Here is a 27,567-nt window from a genome sequence, read left to right as displayed (position 1 = left end):
GACCTTCCTTTGAGCTAGTTGAGAATCTGGAGCATTACATTTGTGGGTTCGATTAAACTCTCAAAATGGCTAGAAAAAGAGAGCTTTCATGTGAAACTCGACAGTCTATTCTTGTTCTTAGAAGGCTATTCCATGCGAGAAATTGCCAAGAAACTGAAGATTTCCTACAACGGTGTGTACTACTCCCTTCAGAGGACAGCACAAACAGGCTCTAACCAGAGTAGAAAGAGAAGTGGGAGATCCTGCTGCACAACTGAGCAACAGACCAGTACATTAGAGTTTCTAGTTTGAGAAATAGACGCCTCACAGGTCCTCAACTGGCAGCTTCATTAAATAGAACCCGCAAAACGCCAGTGTCAACGTCTACAGTGAAGAAGCGACTCCGGGATGCTGGCCTTCAGGGCAGAGTGGCAAAGAAAAAGCCATATCTGAGACTGGCTAATAAAAGGAAAAGATTAATATGGGCAAAAGCACACAGACATTGGATAGAGGAAGATTGGAAAAAAGTGTTATGGACAGTCGAATCGAAGTTTGAGGTGTTTGGATCACACAGACGAACATTTGTGAGATGCAGAAGAACGGAAAAGATGCTGGAAGAGTGCCTGACGCCATCTGTCAAGAATGGTGGAAGTAATGTAATGGTCTGGGGTTGCTTTGGTGCTGGTAAAGTGGGAGATTTGTACAAGGTAAAAGGGTTTTTGAATAAGGAAGGCTATCACTCCATTTTGCAACGCCATGCCATACCCTGTGGACAGCGCTTGATTGGAGCCAATTTCATCCTACAACAGGACAATGACCCAAAGCACACCTCCAAATTATGTAAGAACTATTTAGGGAAGAAGCAGGCAGCTGGTATTCTATCTGTAATGGAGTGGCCAGCGCAGTCACCAGATCTCAACCCCATAGAGCTATTGCGGGAGCAGCTTGACCGTATGGTACGCAAGAAGTGCCCATCAAGCCAATCCAACTTGTGGGAGGGCCTTCTGGAAGCATGGGGTGAAATTTCTCCCGATTACCTCAGCAAATTAACAGCTAGAATGCCAAAGGTCTGCAATGCTGTAATTGCTGCAAATGGAGCATTCTTTGACGAAAGCAAAGTTTGAAGGAGAAAATTATTATTTCAAATAAAAATCATTATTTCTAACCTTGTCAATGTCTTGACTATATTTTCTAGTCATTTTGCAACTCATTTGATAAATATAAGTGTGATTTTTCATGGAAAACACAAAATTGTCTGGGTGACCCCAAACTTTTGAACAGTAGTGTATATGTATATATATATATGTACACTACCGTTCAAAAGTTTGGAGTCACCCAGACAATTTTGTGTTTTCCATGGAAACTCACACTTATATTTATCAAATGAGTTGCAAAATGACTAGAAAATATAGTCAAGACATTGACAAGGTTAGAAATAATGATTTTTATTTGAAATAATAATTTTCTCCTTCAAACTTTGCTTTCGTCAAAGAATGCTCCATTTGAAGCAATTACAGCATTGCAGACCTTTGGCATTCTAGCTGTTAATTTGCTGAGGTAATCGGGAGAAATTTCACCCCATGCTTCCAGAAGGCCCTCCCACAAGTTGGATTGGCTTGATGGGCACTTCTTGCGTACCATAAGGTCAAGCTGCTCCCACAACAGCTCTATGGGGTTGAGATCTGGTGACTGCGCTGGCCACTCCATTACAGATAGAATACCAGCTGCCTGCTTCTTCCCTAAATAGTTCTTGCATAATTTGGAGGTGTGCTTTGGGTCATTGTCCTGTTGTAGGATGAAATTGGCTCCAATCAAGCGCTGTCCACAGGGTATGGCATGGCGTTGCAAAATGGAGTGATAGCCTTCCTTATTCAAAATCCCTTTTGCCTTCTACAAATCTCCCACTTTACCAGCACCGAAGCAACCCCAGACCATCACTTTACCTCCACCATGCTTGACAGATGGCGTCAGGCACTCTTCCAGCATCTTTTCAGTTGTTCTGCGTCTCACAAATGTTCTTCTGTGTGATCCAAACACCTCAAACTTCGATTCGTCTGTCCATAACACTTTTTTCCAATCTTCCTCTGTCCAATGTCTGTGTGCTTTTGCCCATATTAATCTTTTCCTTTTATTAGCCAGTCTCAGATATGGCTTTTTCTTTGCCACTCTGCCCTGAAGGCCAGCATCCTGGAGTCGCCTCTTCACTGTAGACGTTGACACTGGCGTTTTGCGGGTACTATTTAATGAAGCAGCCAGTTGAGGACCTGTGAGGCGTCTATTTCTCAAACTAGAGACTCTAATGTACTTGTCTTGTTGCTCAGTTGTGCAGCGGGGCCTCCCACTTCTCTTTCTACTCTGGTTAGAGCCTGTTTTTGCTGTCCTCTGAAGGGAGTAGTACACACCGATGTAGGAAATCTTCAGTTTCTTGGCAATCTTTCGCATGGAATAGCCTTAATTTCTAAGAACAAGAATAGACTGTCGAGTTTCACATGAAAGCTCTTTTTTTCTAGCCATTTTGAGAGTTTAATCGAACCCACAAATGTAATGCTCCAGATTCTCAACTAGCTCAAAAGAAGGTCAGTTTTATAGCTCCTCTAAACAGCAAAACTGTTTACAGCGGTGCTAACATAATTGCACAAGGGTTTTCAAGTGTTTTCTAATTATCCATTAGCCTACTAACACAGTTAGCAAACACAATTTACAATTAGAACACTGGAGTGATGGTTGCTGGAAATGGGCCTCTATACACCTATGTAGATATTGCATTAAAAACCAGACGTTTGCAGCTAGAATAGTCATTTAGCACATTAACAATGTATAGAGTGTATTTCTGATTAATTTAATGTTATCTTCATTGAAAAAAACTGTGCTTTTCTTTAAAAAATAAGGAAATTTCTAAGTGACCCTAAACTTTTGAACGGTAGTGTATATATGTATATATATATATATATATATATATATATATATATATATATATATACACATATACACATACAGTATATAGATAGATAGATAGATAGATAGATAGATAGATAGATAGATAGATAGATAGATAGATAGATAGATAGATAGATAGATATTATATATATATATATATATATATATATATATATATATATTTATACATACATATATATATATATATATATATATATATACTAGTCCTTCTCAATGAATTAGAATATCATCAAAAAGTAAATTTATTTCAATAATTCAATTCCAAAAGTGAGACTCATATAGTGCATAGATTCATTACACACAGAGTGATCTATTTCCAGCATTTTTTTATTTTAATGTTGATTATGGTAACAGTTAATGAAAACCCAAAATTTAGTGTCTCAGAAAATTTGAATATTATATAAGCTCAATTTCAAAATTCGATATTACAAAGATTTTCCAATTTTAGAACAAACAAGACAAGGTAAATAAACGTGCATATGTGCACCTCAAAGCATAGAAGAATATTACATTTTGAAACTATACAGAAGTGCAAGGTTAATGAAGAGTACAATAGATCAGACCGCAATGGTCAATCGCCATACATACACAACAACAACAAAAAAAACATGAACAATTTACATAAGCAGAAGATCCTATGTTTGTCTAGAAGGATTAATATGACATACGTCAGCAGTCTACTGAAATATCACACCTAGCTTCTCTCCAGGGGCCCCAAATTCTGCTAAATCTGGAATGCTTTCTATCCTCCCAACTGGCGAGCTCCTCCATCCTACATAGGTGGTCCATTTTGTCTACCTACATCAAAATCGAAGGTGGTTCAGTGGACTTTCATTTTACTGGCATGAGCAATTTTGCAGCAGTTATCATAAATGTTGCGAGATTGTTTTTGGAAGGCTTATAGCCCAAGGTAGGTCTCCATAAGAGAACCAGAGCAGCCTCAGTGTCTATGGTAATTTTACAAATGGACGAGATAAAGGAGGAGATCGCCAGCCAGAAGGGCCAAACCCTCGGGCAATCCCACCAGACATGCGACAATGAGCCAGTATGCCCACTGCAGTGCCAACATAAGTCATTATAGAGGCCTATTTTGCAGAGGAATTCTGGAGTTCTATACCCCCGGATGAGAAGTTTATATGAGTTATCTTGAACCTGAACGCATCTGGTGAATACGTGTGAGTTGCATAAAATTTGAGATATGTCCTGAGTATCTAAAGTTATGTGAAGTTTTTTCTACCAAGCATGTAAAAAGCGTAGTTTTGCAGGGGCTTTATAAAGTGATATGTCGGAATATATTTTAGATAGTAATTTAAATGGCGGGGAGGGGAAGCGTATTAGGACATCTAACCAGGATGAATCTGGAAGGACTGGATATTTGTTTTTGAATTCTCTACAGGAACTTCGGAAACCTGAAAGAAGCAAAAAATTAAGGTTGTTCGGTGGAAGAAAAGGATTTGGGTCTAGTGTTTGAAGATCGTTGAAAACTTCAGAGAGGGGTACCTCCATTAGACGTTTCCAAACTCCTTCCAGTGGAGGTTTCACTCCTAGGAGTATTTGTATTATATTCAAAGGAGAGTTTTGGGAAAACTGCCTAAGGGGGTCAAAGGAGGAGGGATACTTACGGAGAGCCTGTATCGTCCCCCTAGAGAGAGGATTGATATCCTTCGTGACTGGTAAATGAGGGAGGAGTCCCCATAGTAACGGGTAGTGGGTATTGCCCAGCAGGTATCGTTCAACCTCTATGTGAGGGGCGTTTTCAGTGTTTCTACAAAGGGAGATCCACCTGTTCAGATAGTGGCCAAATAGTAGTCATATGGTTCCGGTAGGCCCATGCCCCCTTGGTGAGTTTCAAGGGCTAGTAGTGTATATAGAAGCCTAGGGTGTTTTTTCGCCCAAAGAAACCCACTAAAAAGTCTTTTTAATTTTGAGTAGAAAGATTCAGGAAGGAAAATAGGGACAGTCTGCAATACGTATAGGATCTTGGGCAGGATCTATGTTTTCAGGCAGTTTTTCCTACCCATCCAGGCTAGGAAAGGGAGATCCAAATCGGCTAAATAAGATTTAATCTGATTGAGAAGCGGTGGAAAATTAAGGGGGTATAGGAAAGAGGGATCTCCTGGCAGGTGACTCCCAGGTTTTTTCTAGCTTTATCTGGCCATTTAAAAGGGGAATTTCTTTTGAGGGTTACTAAGTCAGAAGGGTGGTGCAGAGACGTTGAGGACCTCGGACTTGCTGAAATTAATCTTAAAATTTGAGACAAAGCCAAAGTCCTCAATGAGTTGTAGAATCTCCTGGAAGGCAGGACCAGGATTGGTAGTGAATATCAACGGGTCGTCAGCGAAGGCCACAGTATGACGCACAAACCCACCAACTCTCAAGCCAGCAATGACATCAGATTGGCGTATTTTCTGTATAAGAGTTACCATTGTTAGGATGGAAGGAGAGGGAGGGCAACCCTGTCTAGTGCCGTTCTGGATGTTAAAACATTGTGACAGGGTGCCATTCAGTTTAAGTCTGGTCCTAGGAGTGGAGTATAGAGTAGAAATAGCTTGGATAAAGCTAGGAGGGAAGCCAAATTTCTCTAAAACAGCCCTCATGTAATCCCAGTTAACCCGGTCAGACACTTTTTCTGCGTCAGTAATTAGTAATACTAGGGGTATGCCAGTCTACCTTGCATAGTGGATGAGGTAAATCAGACGGGTAGTGTTATGCCTGCCCTCCCTTCCTCGCACAAACCCTGGATGCTCAGAACCAATTAGGGTGTTTAATAGAGGTTTTATTCTGTTGGCCAGTAGTTTAGCAAAGAGCTTTAAATCTGCCTTTAATAATGAGATCGGCCAATAGCTGCCACAGTCCGTTAGGTCTTTACCATCATTAGGGATAAGGGTGACATGGGCGTCTAGAGTTTGGGGAAGTAGGTGAGTTCCCTGCATGAGAGCATTGCAGACCATTAAAAATTTAGGGGAAAGTTTTTTAAAAATTTTAAAATAAGAAATCGGAAGGCCATCAGGACCAGGACTCTTACCATTCGGCACCGAGCTCAACGCCAGAGCCAATTCCTGCAGGGTTAACAGAACTAAGAGAAAAGTCCTATCTTAGCCAGAGAGGGAGGGCAAGCTCAAGGAGTCAAGAAAGTTAGCATTATTATTGGGAACATTAGGGCTAGTGGGGAGGTTGTAAAGTGATTCATAAAAGGAAAGGAATTCACGTGTTATGTCATCAATATTTGAAACCTTTATTCCCGCTCTAGTTCTAATCTCGGATATATGGGAAACCTCAGTGCGTCTGTTGACCATGGAGGACATGACCTTGGACCCCTTGTCTCCAGGTGCGTAAAATTTAAATTGGGCAGACTGGTAAAACCTGGCTGACCTAAAGTTAAGATCTTTCAATTAACTCCTCAGTTCAATAAGATCGTCTTGGGCTGAGAGAGCTAAGGGCTGTTTGCCCAATGATTCTAAGGAAGATGTCTGAGCTAGTAAAGAATTGAGTTTAGCCTGTCTCCGTTTTTTTAACCTTGACCCCAAGGCAATGAATTTGCCGCGGATAAACGCTTTGTGAGATGCCAAAAGCAAGGGAGAAGAGACGTCAGGTGTTTCATTTCTAACAAAAAATTAATTTAGGGCTTCTCCTATCCGTTCAACCTCCCTCTCACCATCCAGTAGCGTTTCATTGAGTCTCCACATCCAGCTTCGAGGTGGGTGGGATTTGAAGTGGGTTTCTTGTAACAGAAAGATATCAGAGCCGTATTTTTTATTTTTTTTAAAAGGGAGATTATCTGACCATGTTTCCGAGGATCGTTAAACCCTTTTACATTGTAAGAGGTAATACAAAGACTGGATTATAGGTGAATTTGAGAGAGGGGGGAGAGAGATGTCTACTACTTCGGAGTAGTTATCGACAGGAGCACCATGACGTGTGTATCTAGGTAAGGTGAGCACAGGAAACACCTTATGGGTGAGGACAAACTGAGATAACATGGATAACATGGAAAACATGGGGATGGCAGAGGAGGCTGGTCCCCAGGTCCCGCATTTACAACCTAAGCGGACCTGGGTTAGTGTGCGCATATGAGAATCTAGAACTGAGTGCGGATAACTTCTAGGAGGGGTAAAAATTACTAGGGCTGTCATTTAAATCAAGATATAGGACACCTTAGCCCTAATCATAAGAAAGCTACAAAAAAATTCACATAGTACATCAATAGATTTAAACAGAAGAAACAAAGTGACAGTGGTCAAGTCAGGATAAATGTAAATTTAGCAAATGTAAGCTGACAGAAGACACTTAACAAAGCCTCAACCTGTAAACCAAAAGGTAATAATAACAATATCAAATAATGATAAATATGTCTCACAAAATCAGGTAGTGTCCATTAGGATGCTAATCGGGGTCAATATCCCATATTTCTTGCAGGACTTGCCAGCTTTGCCTGAGCCGGCAACTTCCCAGGGAGTAGGAGGCAGAAGTGTGGGAAGCGAGGCCAGATCCTGGACTCCAGCCCAGTCTGGAATGGATAATTCTGGCTGGTTCAAGGCCTCTAAAGCGGCAGGAAGGTCTCCATGGTGGTGAGTGAGAAAATGTTTTCCTGAGATCTGGAATGTTATCCCAAAGGGAAGGAGCCATCTGTACGGAGTACGCTGGCGTCTAAGGGCGTCTGTGAGTGGCCTTCGGGTCCTTATTTTGGAGAGTGCTAGACTGGAAAGGAAAGGTCTTGGAAGATGGAGACATGGGAGCTTTCAAATTAAAGGTGTTCAATTGGAGAATACGGGATGACATCCTGAGGAAGTCCAGAGAAATGGAAGAGCCTGCAGATGATGTCTCTAGGAGGTTCAGAGGGTTTAGGTCTGTCACTGAGTGATCTGTGGGCTCCCTCCATAGATATTTCTTCCGGATAGCTGTCTCCAAAGATTGTGATAAATAATTGCTTTACAGAAGAGAACAGGGGTTTAGGTTCGACTGACTCAGAGAGACCTTTAATGCGCAGGTTATTCCTCCTGCCTCTGTTGTCTTGATCTTGTAGGAGATCCATTACGGAGTTGCGATGTGTTTGGCAAGCCCGGAAGGACTCAGTAGAGGCTGTAGTGTAGGAAATGACCTGTGAATGGGCAGCCTCGAGACTTTCAACTCTGGCTCCTATCTATTTGACCTCTTGTTTAATGTCCTGCAAGTCTTTAACCCCGTAATGACCAGCCTATTTTAGACCTTAATAACCAAGCCATTTTTTACGTTTTTCCATCGTCTCATTCAAAGAGCTTTCTTATTTTTGCGTCAACATAGCTGTATAAGGTCTTGTTTTTTTGCGGGACACATTGTAATTTTTAATAACATCATTTTGGGGTACATGGAATTTATTGATTAATTTTCATTAACTTTTTGGGGGGGAATAGAAAAAAAACTGCAATTTCGCAACACACTTTTTTGCGTCGTAAATTTACACCGTTTACCGTGTGGTATAAATAACACAATAACTTTATTCAGTGGGTTGTTGCGATTACAAAGATACCAAATTTATATAGATTTTTTATGTTTTATTACTTTTACACAGTGAAAACACTTTTTTTTCAAAATTATTTGTTTTTGTGTCTCCATATTTGAAGAGACATAACTTTTTTATTTTTTCGCCAATGCAGTTGTATGAGGGCTTTTTATTTTTGCGGGACGACTTCTAGTTTCTATTGGTACCATTTTGGAGTAGACGCGACTTTTTGATCACTTTTTATCACATTTTTTTTAAGGCTGGATTCAAAGAAAACAGCAATTTTTTGCATGTTTTTTTATTTTATTTTTTACGATGTTCACTATGCGGGTTAAATGATGTAATAAGTTTATAGTTGGGTGTCGTTACGGACGTGGCGATACCAAATATGTGTAATTTTTTTACTTTATTTTGGTTTTTAATAATAAAGCAGTTAAGGGGAAAAAGTGGGTTTTAAAAAACAAAAATGCACTTTTTATGAAACTTTTTTTAAACTTTTTTACTAGTCCCACTTGGGGACTTCACTAAGCGATTATCCGATCACATTTATAATACACTGCAATACTTCTGCAATACTCCCTCTCTCCAAAACCACTAATGAGCGCCGCATATGAGGGGTTAAACGCGTGAGATCAATACTGATATCGATCTCACCCATTCGAGCAGGGATGCCCCCAGCCCTCAGCTACCTCTGGTAGCTGAGAGCAGGGAGATTTAACAGCTCCCTGCTCTATTTATTTATTCCGATGCAGCGCCGTAAAAAGGCTATTGCATAGGAATAAAGCCCGTTAGTGGCCGCCGTAAAAACACTATGGGGCGGTCACTAACGGGTTAATCACTGGGTCAATGACTTTGGTCAGAGCCTTGGTGATGAAGGACCTGGATATCTGTAGATCCTGGCTGGATCGTGGGCTATCGTCCTCGCTATCAGAGTTGTGCTGGGCACCAGGGAGCTGTTTAGGAGGAGCCATAGAAGCTGTCTGGTATTTTTCCGAAGAGTCTCTTGTGGAGTCGGAAGGGAGACCTTTCTGTAAGTAGTTATCAAGATTACCGTGTCTGTGTAGTCCGTTGGAATCCCTGTTCTTGCTGGGACCAATCTTGACCATGATAAGTATGTTATTGCATATAAAGATTGGTTAGCTGCCCTAGGAGGCTAGGGATCAAAACATGGTTAGGTCAATTCCGACCTATGTAGAGTTGTGTTAGTCAATCGCTACAGGACGGAGGTAGGTATATAGATAGCAATCCAAAAATATTAGGGTGTTGCCCTTGAGGTGCAGTAAACAGTGTTGTTCAGAAAGTTCAGGTAGTAAGTGCGCTGCTTTAGTAGTTGGGAGATTGGTATGGAGTTTCAGAGATGTAGCGGAATATGTGCAGACCACCCTGGGAAGATTACAAAAAATTAGGGCTATGCGCTTTGACAATACTGTTGAGGGGCAAGAAAACAGTCCAGAGAGTGTGGCCCCAGATGAGTTAGAGATCCGCGTCTAGCATCTCACCGGGGTGTGGAGAAATCAGGCCTGGCGTGCAAAGGTCTGTGCCTGATCTAAACGGCAGGGGCCAATCCCTGATATGCTACACCTGTATCCCAGAGTACTCACAGTCCCTCCAGCAGTCCCTCACAGTCCTCTGTAGAAAGGGTTCCGGCCTTGGGTTGAGAATGTCACAGAGAAACTAGGCAGGGATGAGAGGTAGCCGGTGGGACCCCTATTTAGGCCCTGTGGAAGGCTTTAGGCCAGCCGTGGCCCAAGATGGCAGCCTGCTGGATCTCTTCCCGCAAGTCGTTCCTCTGCCACTCCTGAATAACAATAGGGGGGATGGGTTGATAAGAACCGGGGCCCCGGTGTATCTGTGTCTGTGGGCTCAGCAGAGGTCAATCCCGCAACACACTATTTCAGTGTGTCAGTGTGTCCAAGATGGCGGCCGTTTGGCTTAGTTGCTGGGCTCCCCAGGGCAGGAGCAGGTGCCCAATGGCAGTTAAATACAGGACCTGGGATCCGGTAAGTAGATCCTGCGTTTCCGGAGGCCAGGAGTGGAAAGTGTCCCAACCGTTTTAATGACCGCGGCGTCGGCATTAAATTGACAGATGACATGGCTCCCCAAACCATCACTGACTGGAAACTTCACACTGGACTGCAAGCAACTTGGATTGATGCCTCTCCACTCTTCCTCCAGACTCTGGGACCTGGATTTCCAAATGAAATGCAAAATTTACTTTCATCTGAAAACAGGACATTGGATCACTGAGCAACAGTATTGGTCCACTGTGTTATATCAAGTCCAGAGTCAGCGCAGCCGTCTATCGGGAAATTTTAGAGCACTTCTTGCTTCCCTCTTCTGACAAGTTTTATGGAGATGCTGATTTCATTTTCCAGCAGGACTTGGCACCTGCCCACACTGCCAAATGTACGAATACCTAGTTTAATAACCACAGTATCACTGCGCTTAATTGCCCAGCAAACTCGCTCGACCTAAACCCCATAGAGAATCTAGGGGGAATTGTCAAGAGGAAGATGAGAGACACCAGACCCAACAATGCAGATGAGCTGAAGGCCACTATCAAAGCAACCTGGGCTTCCATAACACCTCAGCAGTGCCACAGGCTGATCTCCTCCATGCCACGCCGCATTAATACAGTAATTCATGCAAAAGGAGCCTGACCAAGCATTGAGTGCATATACTGTACATACTTTTCAGTAGGCCAACATTTCGGTATTAAAAATCATTTTTGAAATTGGGCTTATATAATATTCTCATTTTCTGAGACATTAAATTTGGGGTTTTCATTAACTATTAGCCATAGTCATCAACATTAAAAGGAAAAAATGCTGGAAATAATGAATCTATAGAATATTGGAGTTTCACTTTGTTAATTAAATTACTGAAATAAATTAACTTTTTGATTATATTCTAATTAATTGAGGACTAGTGTGTGTATATATATATATATATATATATATATATATATATATATATATATATATATATATACACACAAATCCACCTGATAAAGTTTAGTAACATTGCAATATGAGATATTGTATAATGCACAATCTCCAGCCACCTCCACAACCTTTTTCTATATATCCTCAGAAAGCGACTGTCAGACACATGACGTTTCCCAGTAGAAATACATAAATGCACCTGTTTTCCCATTTCCAGACAGGATCCTCCTTGCAATTCTGTGGTCATTACAAATTTGTCTCAGTAACAGCAATAAACTATTCAGTCTCTTACCTCTTCATATCTGTCAAACAGAGCTCCATCTTGCATGAAAGAAGGAACAGACTTCTGCCAATTGAATTCATATGGTTTGGCCATGTTTACTTTACGGAGGTCTGGAAGACATAATACAAGAACAGAAATGTGGTGTCATCCAATGTGCACAGTGAAAATTGAAGCCAATGCAGAATTACTTTGAAACCCATGCACTGGTTATGCCTTCTGTGGACTAAAGGGGACAAACTGCTAAGGTCTGGTATCTTTTACTATGTTTTTCTATTACTTGTTCTCACTCACAAAGAGAGTAATTCTGATAATGGATTATTAGATATATTTAAGTTATTGGTTTCCCAGAAAAAAGCAGCAAAAAGGGCCAGGACTTTACAGTATGGATGGTGAACGGATTTCAACATGATCAAAGATGCTTGACAAACAGTCAACACATCAAAGCCAGAATACAGTGCTAAACAATAACTATAGAATGCTTTAAACACCCACCACCACCACCATCACCACACACACACACCAACCTTTAACCCCTTAGTACCGAAGGTATTTTAAACCTTAATGACCAAGCTATTTATTTATTATTATTTTTTTCATCATTGCATTCAAAGAGCTATAACATTTTTATTTTTCAGTCGACATAGCTGTATAAGGACTTGTGTTTTGCGGGACACGTTGTATTTTTTAACAGTACTATTTTGGTGTGCATATAATTTATTGATCAACTTTTATTAACTTTTCTGGTGGGGTAGAGGAAAGAAAAAATGAAATGTTGCCATACTTTTTGGCATCTTATATTTACGCCGTTTACTGTGTAGTATAAATAACATAAAAATTTTATTCAGTTGGTCGTTATGATTGCGGGGATACCAAAATGATATGTTTTTTTATGTTTTACTACTATAGCACAGTAAAAAACACATTTTTTTCAAAATTATTTGTTTTTGTGTCGCCATCTTTTAAGAGCCATAATATTTATTTTTTTCCACCGATGCAAGGGCTTTTTTTTTTTTTGCGAGACGACTTGCAGTTTTTATTGGTACCATGCGACTTTTTGATCACTTTTTATCATATTTTTTTGAAGGCAGGATGAACAGGAAATAGCAATTCTGGGATTGTTTTTAATTTTATTTTTTTAAGGTGTTCACTGTGCGGGTTAAATAATGTAATAGTTATATAGTTGGGGTTGTTACAGACGCGAAAATACCAAATATGTGTAACTCTTTTTTTTCACAATAAAGCATTTTATAAAGGGAAAAAGTGGGTTTTTCATTTTTTTTTACTTGGGATTTTTATTTATGTTAAACTTTATTGAACTTTTTTTTTTAGTCCCACTAGGGGACTTCACGCTGCGATCATTTGATCGCTTTTATAATACACTGCAATACTTCTGTATTGCAGTGTATTACTGCCGGTCAGTGTAAAACGTGGGTGTGCCGGTGCGGTGAGAGAGGGAGCCCGTCCCTCTAAAACCACTCAAATGCAGCGGTCGCTATTGACCGCGCATCTAAAGGGGTTAAACATGATCGGAGACCACTGCTATTGGTCTTCGAACATAGCCCTGATGCCCGTGGCTGCTAGCAGCTGCTTCTGTAACTGCAGGTTATAAGAAACTAGATTTTATAAACTGCACAACCCTTTAAAGTGGTTGTCTCAACACAACAACCCTTCTATATATTGAAGGCCCGGAAATCAGCTGAAATCAGCCACATGTCCGGCCTCAGGAACCCATCTCGATAAGCTGGTTCCTGAGGCCGGACACAGTATTACATGCTGGCCTTTGAAATGAATGACCATCTATGTAAAGCCCCATGCACACGACCGTGCCCGTAATGACGTAATTATAAAGTATGGGAGAATGGTCCATAAAAGAAAAAAAATAGAACATTTTTTACAGAAGGTTTCGATGGCACGAACACCTTCCTGGAAATATACAGGAAGGTGTTCGTCAGCCATAGAAATTAATGGGTCCATAATTAACAACGAAATCTACGGTTGTGGGCATGGGACCTAATACATGGACAGACCAGGTCTGCCAGAGAGCAACCCCCGAATTGCGGAAATTAGAATGCAAGCCCTAATAGAGAGAGGACCTGATTGGGATGTGCTCTCTGCATAGTGTTGCAGAATATGTTTGTGTCATACGAATAATGAATAACGAGACAAGTAATGAGTTCTAAATATATAAAACTTTTTATCTAAAAATTGTCAATCCTCGTTACTTTGTAAAGTGAACATAAAAAACAACTAAAATGAAAATATACAATGAGGGAAAAAAAAAACCCTATAAAAAGTTATTAATGTGGATTTCTTGGACCATGCGTTTCTATCCAGTCACATGGGTAATACACAGTGATTGAATATTTATGTTATAACACATCCTGGCAACCAGCATTGGTTTCTTGAGAAAGCTGCCTCTCTCATAAATCAAAGTAAAGCCTGTCCGACCATAAATCCAGTCTTAATTAGTTTACGTCTGTGGGCGGATGGAAAGATGCATCAGAGAACATTTCCTCCTGGATTAGCTAAAAGGGGGAGCACTATTTTCAGTTTGCGCTTAATATGCAAAATAGTTAATGATTTTGAAAAAATCATTTATTTTGCTAATTTCTTTTTTTTTTTGTTGGCTGACAGAATTGCATTTGTAAATTCAAGTCTATGTAAAATTGTTAATTTCCTCCTGTCAAGGAAAAAATAAAAAATGTGACTGAAGAAATTTTAGAAAATGATTTATAGATGTATCAGGTATATAAAAAGGGTAGATTGCAGTCAACAGACATTGGGGATGCAGGTATGTAGTATTAGGCTGGGTTCACACGCAGCGTAAATACTGCAAATTTTCCGCAATGGAGTCCGTTGTAGAAAATCCGCAGCATAATACAGTAGCTGCAGACCGGATGAGATTTGAACAAATATAATCCACATACTGCGTAAATGATAAGAGGAAGAAAACGCTCAGAAATTGACCTGCGGTGCTTTTTTTAAAATCCGCTGCATGTCAATTCTATTTGCGTTATCGCTGTTTTTTGTTGCGCCTTCTCCCAATTGAATTCAATGGAAGAGGTAAAACCTGCAACAAATGGCAGATGTTGCGATTTTTTGAGTGGATAAGCTGTAAATCTGCCGCAAAAATCGCAACGCAGGAAAAAAAAAATCTTATACTGCCTCAGAATTCATTTTTTTCCATCCAGGCCGGCCTCTTGGGATGACGTTTAATCCCATGTGACCCCTGAAGCATGTGATTGCACATGGGATAAAACGTCATCCCAGGGCTGCAGAACGTCAGGACGTCAGATTGACGTGTCGCCATGGTAAGTATATCCATTTTTTTTCATTGACAGGTTTTCCGCAGCAGACATCTCGAGCGAAAAACTGCATTACAATTTGGTGCGGTTTTTCGGTGCATTTTTTTATGCGTTTTTAGGTGCGGTTTTTCAATTTTGATGAGGAATTAGGTGGTTTTATGTTGCGGATTTTGGTGCGTTCTTTTATAAAGTTGTCAGATACAATTTTGAAAGGCAAGATAAATTGATATGCTGCAGATTTTAAAATACTCATCGCAAATCAATATACGTGTGGAAAAATCTGTAATGCGTAGATACGATTTTACAGCATAATACCCCCATAGCTACCCTCATACAGTATGATGCCCCTTAGTTGCCCTTATACAGTATAATGCCCCAAAGATGCCTTATACAGTAGAATGCCCCGACAGCTGCCCCATACAGTATAATGCCCCTATAGATTCCCCCATACAGTATAATGCCCCCATAGCTGCCCCATACAGTCTAATGCGCCCTTAGCTGCCACCATACAGTATAATGCCCACAGCTGCCCCATGTAGTACAATGTCCCTATAGCTTTTCCCATACAGTATAATGCCCCCATAGCTGCCCCCATAAAGTATAATGCCCCCTTAACTGCCTTCAAACAGTATAATGCCTCCTTAGCTGCCCCTAGTTCCAGTGCCTACATATAAAGTGCCAGTGCTCTTGTAGTTAGTGCCACAGTACCCATGTAGATAGTGCCCATGTAGATATCGCCAATTCCCCCTGTAGATAGTGCCCATTTATATAGTGCCACAGTGTCCATGTAGATAGGGCCACATCCCCCTTGAAGATAGTGCAACACCCCCCTGTAGATAGCGCCCTTGGAACTCCCTCTAGAAGTGGAATCCCCAGTCAGAGAATAGGCCGGGGATTCCGCTCTTAGAGGGAAGCCCTGATGTCACTGTCCTTATGTGGACAGTGACGTCAGTGGCTATTCTTTGAGTGGAATCCCCGTTGCCGACACTCTGGCCGTGGATTCCACTCCAGGAGGAGCCCCTGAGGCTAATTCTGAAGCATGGAGCTGACGGTTCCCTGCTTCAGCATTGGGTTAATTTTTTCTGCGTCCTGAGGATGCAGATACAGTTGACAGCAGGATATAGGATATACCACCAGCCGCCCGAGACAGCGGGACACCGCCTGGAATCCTGGACTGTCCCGCTGAATACAGGACACTTGGGAGGTATGGTATTACATGCCAGCCATTCAAATGAATGGAAGCGCATGTACCTCTTTGTTAGCGGCTTTCTATTCTGGCTCATAGAGAAGTGGGGTCCCCACTATGATGTCCATATGTTCTATTAGAGAATATATAAAGAGGTTTACTCCGTGACACAACCTCTTTAACACATAGTAAGGTCCCATTGGGTGGAAGTAATGTCCACAAAGAAGCCTGAAAAATATATGTATGCATATTTCATATTCTAATTACATCTTAGAACTGAATTATGGATTATCGATTGTATCTTGATATTGAACGAATACAATAGAAATACAATAGAACATATAGGTATACAAAATACCAATGAGAACCACAACAACTGAAACAACAAGCCACCAAAACTAAAATACTGCTACAATACTGACACAATTACTGAGCTAGATGCACACAAACCCATCCATATATCAAGTCTCTATTTAAGTCCAGGTAGTGATCAGTTTTTTTTTTCCCAACAGACTAATATTATTTAAGCTGCAAAGATATAGAGAAAACATGACGTTATGTTTTCTGTCAGCAGATACTGGAGCTGTTTATGGCAATCTAGGAATGTTCTACAAATAAAGGTTCAAGATACAGTTACAGGCCAGAGACTGCTGCCATCCACTCAAAGATATAATAAAAGATAGAACAGAATCAAAAGTAAACAAAAATAATAATAATAATAATAATGGACCTTGCATTTAAAAAACAGTGCAGGCACAAAAGTGAATATTTTATCCAGAGCAACCAAACAGCTGTCATTTTTCTAAGCGTTCACCACAAGGGCATATGCCGCCTTATATGCACAGGGCTCCGCTCCACGCCGTACAGCTCAGCGCTCCCTCTGTTGTAATGAGCCGCATATGAGCAAGACTAGGTCCAGGCAGATTTAACATACCTGGATGTAAATAAGGATTCTTCTATTCACTTGCAGCAAGCGGAAATCTTGAAAATATTGAGTAACTAAAATAAACCATGGGTGGGAAAGTTACATAACTTTAAATTAAAGGCAGAATTTGCATAAAACTGAAAAGTCCTTTTAAAGGAATCACAGATGAAGAACACTAACAGATAAGATATAATGTGGAATGCAGAACAAAATGCAGAACAAAATTGCCTGTGACAGCGATGTATTACACCATACAATGAACTGCTCACAAGATGTCTGCCATATATTGTGAAGATAGTAACACAGTGTTATCCTCCGGCCCAGCTCTACCGAACGTTATTTACAGCACTAATGATATTTCTGTGTGCTTGGCCTAATTATGGGACCGTATCTAATCTGGAATGTGGGGCCTTGGAGACGATGCAAAATGTCCGTTTTATACCAGGACACAGATTAAATTATACATTTTTGTTATCTTAAATGACATAAAAGTTTACAAATGACAATATCATATAAAAGTGTAATGACTCGAAGTAGCAGTTTACTGTTTGGTCACACAGGCAAGGGAACCAGTGCTTACATGGTCGGTCCACCTTCAGGCAGGATACACAATAGATCCCTATTAGAGATGTGATGAACACTATGCTGTGTTTCTAGAACAATATGCCTTGGTTGATATAGCCGGTGTCTGTCCATGTGACAGCCTTAATAATGCAAAAAAGGAATGACTAAATATTTCAACTTGTCCATATTTGTCATGTGACCTTATTTACTTTCTTCTTTAGACTATGTGTTTAAACATGATTTTTTTTAAGAGACTGAAAAGTTATTCTTTCTATAACAATCAACAAAATAAATTTTTTGCTCTTTATGTATTCCCAAATTCCTGTGGCTTATAGAACTTAAAATAGGATTGCAAAAAGTCTCTATTGAGTGGTTGAAGAGAATTAGATGAACATCGCTAGAAGGACTATGCCTCTAGGACTGATCATTATGCAAAATATATGGCTATAACACATCAAAATAACACAGTCATACTCAGGGGTGGGAATCAAATATTTAACAACAGGTTCCTTGTTTTGCGGACAAAGATATACACGTCAGGGTGGGGGTCACAGTGTATTGCGGTGTATCGCGCCATGGAAAATGATTCTCATAATAAAATAAAACAATTACGATATTCCAAATACACCCTATATTAAAGTGGACTCTCAATAAAGAAATTCCCTGTCCAGAATGTTTTAGTGTGGATTTCCACACTATGTATAAAATTACATAAGCGTACATACCTACCTACCTACCTACCGACACTCATATTAAACTCACCTATTACGTATAGACCTATAAGTGCACATTCAATATCCTAAGCATGCTCAGCCCAATTAGTTAGGGTGTGCACTGTGAGAAAGGTGGAGGACAGTGCGGCATGCACAGTAAGCTGCGACAACTCTCCCAGCTAATGTAGAGATACAGTGCCAGGAGCAAGCTCAGTACATATATACAGCACCAGAACAAAGTTCAGTACATATATACAGAACCAGAACCAAGCCAAGTACATAAATACAACACCAGAACAAAGCTCAGTACATATATACAGCACCAGAATGAAGCCAAGTACGTAAATACAACACCAGAACCAAGCTCAGTACATATATACACCAGAACCAAGCTCAGTACATATATACAGTACCAGAACAAAGCTCAGCATATAAATACAGCACCAGAACTAAGCTCAGTACATATATACAGCACCACAACAAAGTTCAGTACATATATACAACACCAGAACCAAGCTCATACATATATACAGCATCAGAACCAAGCTCTGTACATATATACTCACCAGAACCAAGTTCTGTACATAAATACAGCACTAAAACCAAGCTCAGTACTGTATTTATGTACTGAGCTTGGTTTTGGTATTGTATTTATGTACTGAGTTTAGTTATGGTGCTGTATATATGTACTGAGCTTGGTTCTGGTGTATAAATGTACTGAGCTTTGTTCTGTTGTATTTATGTATGGAGCTTGGTTCTGGTGTTGTATATATGTACTGAACTTGGTTCTAGTGTTGCATATATGTACTGAACTTGGTTCTAGTGTTGTATATATGTACTGAGCTTCGTTCTGCGGCTGTATATATGTATGAGCTTGCTTCTGGAGCTGTATATATGTACTGAACTTGGTTCTGGCAATGTATATATGTGCTGAGCTTGGCTCTGGTGTTGTATATATGTTATGAGATTCTCTTTCGTGCTGTATATATGTATTGAGCTTGGTTGTTATAATGTATATAACTCCAGAACCAAGCTCAGTACATATATACAGCATCAGAACTAAGCTCAGTACATAAATACAGCACAAGAACAAATGCAGCTCAGTACAGAAATAATTTGCTAATTCAGTTTAACCCCTGCCATATCATTTTGTACGGCATAAAACTACAGCTCCCAGTATAGCCAGAATGATGGTAAGGATATGCTGGGAGTTGTTGTTTCACAAAAAAAGAACGATAGTACTGATCAGTCACAGGGAGAATAAACATTTACATTTAGTGACTCACCGGTGACGACTTCTCAGATTGGAGTCGTTTTTTTTTCTCTGGTCTCTATGATGACTTCTCTCGGCCACGACCCATTTCTGCAGAGTTTGCCGCTCAGATGTCTACAGCTTCTCACTTTTCCAACATTTCCGCACCTATAAACGAAGATAAAATTCTCATGGTGCCGCACTCTATAAATACAATTGTATCATACACTGTGCTCCTAAATATAATAGTACCATACACTGTGCCCCCGAACATAATAGTGCTACACACTGTGCTGAATATAATAGTACCATACACTGCGCTCCTGAATATAATAGTACTATACACTGTGTCCATGAATAAAATTGTTTGATTGGAAGATGGGAGACACCAGACCTAACAATGCAGACGAGCTGAAGGCCACTATCAAAGCAACCTGGGCTTCCATAACACCTCAGCAGTGCCACAGGCTGATCACCTCCATGCCACGCCGTATTGATGCAGTAATTTATGCAAAAGGATCCCTGACCAAGTATTGAGTGCATATACTGGATATACTTTTCAGTAGGCCAACATTTCGGTATTAAAAATAATTTTTGAAATTGGGCTTATACAATATTCTAATTTTCTGTGACACTAAATTTGGGGTTTTCATTAACTGTTACCATAAGCATCAACATTATCACTCTGTGTAATGAATCTATATAATATATGTGTTTCACTTTTTGAATTGAATTACTGAAATAAATTAACTTTTTGATGATATTCTAATTCATTGAGAAGGACTAGTATATACACACACACATATATATATATATATATATATATATATATATATATATACACTTTTGACGGAATTGCAATAACAAAAGAGTTGAGAACACAAAAACACATCGATTAAAAGAAATCCTAATTTAAGCTCAATGTAATTGGATTTGAAAGGATGCATTTAGGAGAAATGTAAGGTGGTTGGACTAAGGTGTTTATACAACCACATTATATGTTCCACTGTGCAATTCCTTTCAATTTCTTATAACTCAGACATAAATCCCGAGAGTGAAAAGAACACACTTAAAGAGGCTTTGTCACCAGATTTTGCAACCCCTATCTCCTATTGCAGCAGATCGGCGCTGCAATGTAGATAAGAGTAACGTTTTGTTTTTTTTTAAAACGAGCATTTTTGGCCAAGTTATGACCATTTTTATATTTATGCAAATGAGGCTTTCTAAAGTACAACTGGGCGTGTTTAAAGTTAAAGTACAACTGGGCGTGTATTGTGTGCGTACATCTGGGCGTTTTTACTTCTTTTACTAGCTGGGCGTTGTGTATAGAAGTATCATCCACTTCTCTTCGTTACCACCCAGCTTCTGGCAGTGCACAGACACACAGCGTGTTCTCGAGAGATCACGCTGTGACGTCAGTTTATGCCCCAGGTCCTGCATCGTGTCGGACGAGCGAGGACACATCGGCACCAGAGGCAATTAAGTCGATGTAGCTACTTACCTGCAAACGCTGATGCTGCTGCAGAATCAACTGTAGCCTCTGGTGCTGATGTGTCCTCGCTCGTCCGACACGATGCAGGACCTGGGGCAGGAAGTGAGTGACGTCACAGCGTGATCTCTCGAGAACACGCTGTGTCTGCACTGGCAGAAGCTGGGCGTTGTGAAGAGAAGTGGATGATACTTCTATTCACAACGCCCAGCTAGTAAAAGAAGTAAAAACGCACAGATGTGCATACACAATACACGCCCAGTTGTACTTTAACTTTAAACACGCCCAGTTGTACTTTAGAAAGCCTCATTTACATAAATATAAAAATGGTCATAACTTGGCCAAAAAAGCTTGTATTAAAAAAAAAAAAACAACGTTACTCTTATCTACATTGCAGCGCCGATCTGCTGCAATAGGAGATAGGGGTTGCAAAATCTGGTGACAGAGCCTCTTTAAGCCATCACACATTGCAAATAAGGTCCAGTGGAGGTAGTGATTCTTTGAACTGATATAATATTCATGGCAATTTAGGTTTTAAATTCACTAGGGATCAGTGATTGTGAACATTTCACAAATAAAGTCATGTGTTACACTACCAGTTCCTACAGAAAGGCTAGGTTGTATTTCAGTAGACTTAGTAGCATCAGGATTTCTATAGTTGTATAACATCAAATGACTGCCGAAAGAGTAGTCAAGAGTAGTGTGATTTTCTGTCACGGGACCAGCAGAGTGTGGTATAAGTCCACCTTGTCACCAAGGGCGTGGGGCTAAACTGGGGAGCAAAGTCTAAGGGGACCCCTGGCAATCACCCTTTAACCCCTGTACAGGGATCTGCACTTTGCTGTAGGATAACACCTGATCGCTACCCCCAGAGTAGTCTTCCTTGATGACGGCCAACATAACAGGTGTAGTGACAGGTAGCATGGTCAGGTGTAGAGAAAAGTAAAGGCATGATGCAAGGTGCAAAGCGGGTCATGTAGCTAATAGGGCAGGTGGCAATAGTTTGTCACAGGTAACAAGGCAAAAGGTTAGGGCAGGCACAGATGGTGAAGATATAGGCTGAGATCAAAATACATGAAATCCAATAAATGAGAAAGCAGATATTCTGGGAACGTAGAAACACGAGGGAACCAAATTGCTCTGGCAAAAAAACATGGGAGGGACTTAAATACCCAGGGAAGCAGGGCGAAAATAATTTTGGCAAGCGCTGGCCTTTTAAAAGAGGAAGGGTCATCACGCGCTAGGACCCAGCGAGGAGCGTCAGCCACGAGAACGGCTTCTCCACCCAAGTGTCTCAAAATTGAATCAGTGTTCCCTGGAATCCCGGAAAACCTTGGAGTCTGGTCAGGGGTTCTTCAGAAGAACTGGTCGGTCAGGGGTTCACTAAGGGCTGCCACTTTTACAGTGTGAATGATAACTGATTTTAGGTACTTAGAATGGGGGTAGGCAAAAAAGTCAACAAATCTTGGCCAGAATACTGAATTATAGAATGCTTTACCTGCCCCATGAAAATATTTTTTTGAGGTAGAAATGAGATAATCAATTTTATTTAGTTTTGCCATTTTTCAGGGGTTTCCCCATGGTACTAAGGTTAGGAATCACCTGAGTATGGTGTCATTGGCCATATTCAAGAGGTGTACATTCGAAGGGTTCATAAACACGGTGCCCAGGTAAAGAAATATACCCACATTTTTATTTCACAGATTTCATATGTATCAGTGAGGAAAAAAAAAACTTTGTGGACTTTCTAAAACGAAAGGCACCCTCAGGTACAGTATGGGTCCATAACAGATTGATTATAGGCACTGAATTAAATATCAGTACAACACAAATCTATGGTTAGACCATGCGCATGAGGACTAAAATGTTTATAGGGTTTTAGCAGTCCTAACAGTCATACTACAAACAGCCGTCTGTCTTTCTTTAGGTTTTAATGTATATGCCTTATCGCAAGGCATAAATACTAAATACAAAGCCAACATAAATAAATATCTGTTGGGAATTGACAGTCCGCATGAAATATAATAGACCAACCAGTTGAAGCAAAAATAAAATTTTTAAATATTTGAATCCAGGCCCCTGGCAATGTCTTGTTACAAAACAATAGTCGACATCGGAAAGAGACAAATAAAGATTATGGTGCAATATTACATGTCTGCTATAAATATGTCTAGTCCAGCGGGATGACTCACTGTTTGATGGTACAGGTTTTTTCGAGACATTTGATAGTGGACGGTGGATTCTCATTAATCTTATGACTCACTGTGACACAGACCTTTTGATGGCCGTATCCATTTACTTTGAAAATGAACATGTCACAATATAAACAACATTGAGAATTAACAATGTAAAAATCTATGTGCATATATGTATAGGGCTGGTTATATATTTGCCATTTACTCGGGAGTAATTTATAATACATTTCTTACATGCTTGATACACACACACACACACACACACACACACCACACGTATGTATGTATGTATGTATGTATGTACATATACATCAAGCTACGCAGCGTATCCGCCCTGAACACCACAGGGAATGTTATCAGAAAAATCGCACCACATTCCGCTGCGTAAAAAGAAAAAAAGACGTTCATACTTACCCCCTCCCTCTTCTCTGCAAGTAGTCCGGCCTCCCGAGATGACACTGCAGGCCATGTGAAAGCTGCATCCTGTGATTGGCTGCAGCGGTCACATGGGATGAAATGTCATCCCAGGATCCGGACTGAAGGAGAAGCAGGGAACTCTGGGTAAGTATAACTTTATTTTTATTTTTTCTTACTTGAGATTTTTGCGTCAGAATCGCTGTGATTCCGCTGCAAATATTGCAACACACACCACTGTGTTGCGGGTTTAAGCACCCCATTGGGAAAACTTCAATAGGAAATTCAATGGGAAAACCCGCAACAGAAGAGCAGCGATTCCGCAGCATTAATTGAAATGCTGCGGTTCAAGAAACCGTATCACAGGTCAATTTATGTAAATATTTATCAGCGGCTTTTTTCCGTTGTGTGGGAACGAAATTTGTTGAAATCACCCACACTGCTGCTACTATAATATGCTGAAGATTTTGTGCAATTAATCTGATGCAGAAAATCTGCAGTGTTTACGCTGTGTGTGTTCCTACCCTAATAGGCCTCTATCTAATACATTACATAAAGGGGATAAGGTCAATCACACAGACAGGGGCAAAAATTTGAATATAAAGATGAATATTATCTGGCGAATGATCACATCCCTGCCATAAAAGAAATGTACTTTTATAAGACATGTTGGGTGAATTTTGTTCACTGGAGCAAATCTCGAATGAATTGGCCGCATTGTTTCCAGAATCTTAGATGTCTGAGAAATGTGAGTGCCTGCAGCAGACACGCAGGAATGTTGTTGGTATCATCTGATTATATAAGATTCGCAAAAATAGTAACTTTCTCAAACACGTGGTGAATGAAAAGAAAAATAGATTTTTTTACATGGCCATCTATGGTATGTGGCTCAGTCTGCATTCCTTACACAAGATTATAGACTATTATATATCTGTTTTAACAGCGATACTGTCTCTTAAGTAGGACGACATCCATTACCAACAAGTAAAAGTCCCTGGACTGTAAAATAGATCTAGTATAAACACAGCAGTAATGAATAATATGGGTAGACATTGTGAAAGATATTAATGTAGTTAAGGCTGTGTTCACATCAGTGTTAGCGTTCGGTTCATGGGTTCCGTCAGACCTTTCAATCAGAGAAACCCATGAACGGAAAGGCAAACGGAAACCATAGCTTCCATTTGCATAACCATTGATTGCAATGGTAATGCTTCTGTTGCAAATGGTTTCCGTTTGTCTCTGTTCCGTAAGGTTTCCATTTTTTGGGCAGAAACAATAGCGCCGTCGACTGCGCTATTGTTTTCACCCAAAAAAGTTTCTGTTTGCCTTTTCCTACATGGGTTCCCCCGATAGAAAGTTCTAGCAGAATCCATGAACGATAGAGAGGTGCTGATGTGAACAGGCCCTAACATTTTAGACAAAATCACTTATGGGGCATAGCTTCAGTTATTCTAGAATTATGTCCTCCCATGGTTCGAGAGCCCTACCTCTCTCCAAATAGCCTTGATTTAGTAATTTCAACCTCCAGGCTCATTTTCAGGGCTGTAAGCAAATGACCAGCATCTTACCTTAGTCTTTCAAGATTTCCACTCTTTGCTCCACTGTACCTGCACACAAACCATCAAAAAGTCTAAAGATTGTTTTTCCTAAATTGTACAGTAGTCACAGTTGGAGATGCTAAATAAATGAATTTCTGTCCCCATGACAGATGTTTTTTAGTAGTTTTTTTTTTATAACACGAACTATGGTGTGGGATTGTTAGAAATTAGAAAGTGAATTTATCTTAAATGGACACTCGCTTTTCAAAGAATTTATGCTAATCTAATATTATACCCGAAATAGATCAACTTTGTAATTTACTTACTGTTAAAATGTAATTGTTTTATCCATGCAAATTCTGTGTAAAGGTTCTAACACTATGTGTCTCCCTTCCTGTAATTTGCTGTACTCCGTCGGCAAAGTCTATGGAGAGGGGAGGGAGGAGCAGAAGCAGTGTGAGAAAGACACAGACCGAAGTGCTGCAGCTTTCTGGTAAGTGTTATATGCCAAACCATTGCTGGATTCACAGCTACACTACTCAGTACTGCTGTATAATGTCCACCATGCTATGCAACTTTTATATATATATACATATATATATATATATATATATATATATACATATATATATATATATATATATATATATATACTATTAATGTAATTTTCAATCATGTCAAACTATATTATGTTTTGCACTTTATTGCATTAATCATGTTTAATTACTTTGATTTATACAATTGTATCTTTGTACAATATATATACACGATGTGCATACACACATTCATTGCTAGTTAATGCCTTCGATGGGAAGGTAAAATGCTGCTTGTACACTGGGTGAATAGACTTTTTGACGTTTTTTTACTGATTTGGAGTGCTGCCTCTCTTCTTGGATTTCCTATATATATATATATATATATATATATATATATATATATATATATATATATATATATGTGTGTGTGTGTGTGTGTGTGTGTGTGTGTGATAGATAGAGGGCAGGATTCTCCTCTTCTATGTTCGCAGTGTATAGAAGGCATGATAGCTGATAGGCTTCGCCCACTAGCTCAGAGAAAATGGAGAATTAGAGACAGAGTCTGCAGACGGGAAAACTGCTAAATAATGAAGAATACAGTCATATAATGGCCAGATATAATGTTATTCCTCATATACACACATATGACAGCTTATTCTGAAAAGTCACCTGAACCGTTAGGTATGCTTTAAAGGGAGAATTTATCTTAAATAGCACTAAATTGAACTTAATACTAGAATTGCTACTTTGATCTGCCATAGTCATGTGAATCCATCCGTAGTGAGTAAACAGGTTTGTGGTTTTTTTAAATAAAGATTTAAGTTCTCGATCCACCTACTCCTAAGTCTTCGGTACCAGATGTCTCCCATTTCCTAGGTTGGGTGAGGGGTTGTGTGGTCCACGTAGGTAGGGCAGCACTTCCAGTATTAGTGTGAAGGACTGTCCATGCCTAATGCCATAACCCGCCATAGCAAAATACTCCCCTACACAGATTATTCTTTATGCATGGAGAGGGCTGGTGCAGCATCCAGCTACTGAGTAACAGACCTGCAGAGAACAGACCAAACACAATCTTAGAAATGGAGAACCTAGGCAGGTCGAATCTCTAGATAAAATAATGAACTTTGTCAAAAATGATCTGTACTGATTTTTAAGAGGTTAATAGGATCTTTCAAATGCTCATGCTGTAAAGTACTTAGTAGTAGCAATGTTTTAAAATGAGCACTGTGAAGAAAAATACGACCCCTGCTGATGATTATTATGAAAGGATAAAACGCATGCTTAGGAAATGGCACTCTACAGCCAAGAGCTTTAACTCCTTAGTGAAGAGCCGGATTTACCATTGGGTATAAAACAAGTTTGTTACTACTGATGGCAAAGTTTAAGAGGCCGCTTTTCCCCAATCCTCATGATAAGGAGTATTTCTTGTATTCTTGTTGTTATGCAGATTTTTGTAATGTTCTGTGCTTATTTTAAAGAGAAAAATTCAATACATAACCAATTCTATACCACCATTCTATATAACCATATTTATAGATGTTCGTGAGAAATCTCTGTTACCACCAGTATGGCTCCTTACTGCTTTAACATGGGTTATCCAGCTCTCCAGAACCATGAATGGCATATCTGCCAATTTATTTAGTGTTTTTAGAGGTATTTCAAAATGCAGCGTAACCAACTACACTTGCCATTTGGCAGTCAGGGATAGTAGGTGACCACTTTTGTAGAGTGCAGTCACACATGGCAGATTTTGTTGCAGAAATTTCTGCGATTTAATATTAGTTCCATTCATCTGAATGGAACTTG

At 39.9% G+C, this 27,567-nt stretch overlaps 1 protein-coding gene across 5 annotated transcripts in view; it reads right to left on the bottom strand.

The window, feature by feature from the left end:
- PLCB4 (phospholipase C beta 4) overlaps positions 1-27,567 on the bottom strand; it is a 263,547-nt gene that overhangs the window by 118,916 nt on the left and 117,064 nt on the right. For all 5 annotated transcript variants that reach the window (XM_075863064.1, XM_075863062.1, XM_075863065.1 and 2 more), the window contains one exon: positions 11,654-11,754. In XM_075863064.1, the coding sequence (XP_075719179.1) occupies positions 11,654-11,737 (84 nt within the window). In that variant the 5' untranslated portion in view covers positions 11,738-11,754. The remainder of the gene's footprint in view (positions 1-11,653; positions 11,755-27,567) is intronic.

The sequence above is a fragment of the Rhinoderma darwinii genome, chromosome 4 (genome assembly GCF_050947455.1).
Source record: "Rhinoderma darwinii isolate aRhiDar2 chromosome 4, aRhiDar2.hap1, whole genome shotgun sequence".
Classification (NCBI taxonomy): domain Eukaryota; kingdom Metazoa; phylum Chordata; class Amphibia; order Anura; family Rhinodermatidae; genus Rhinoderma; species Rhinoderma darwinii.
The sequence above is the reverse complement of the archived record's forward strand: the minus strand, read 5'-3'. Positions and strand labels throughout refer to the sequence as shown.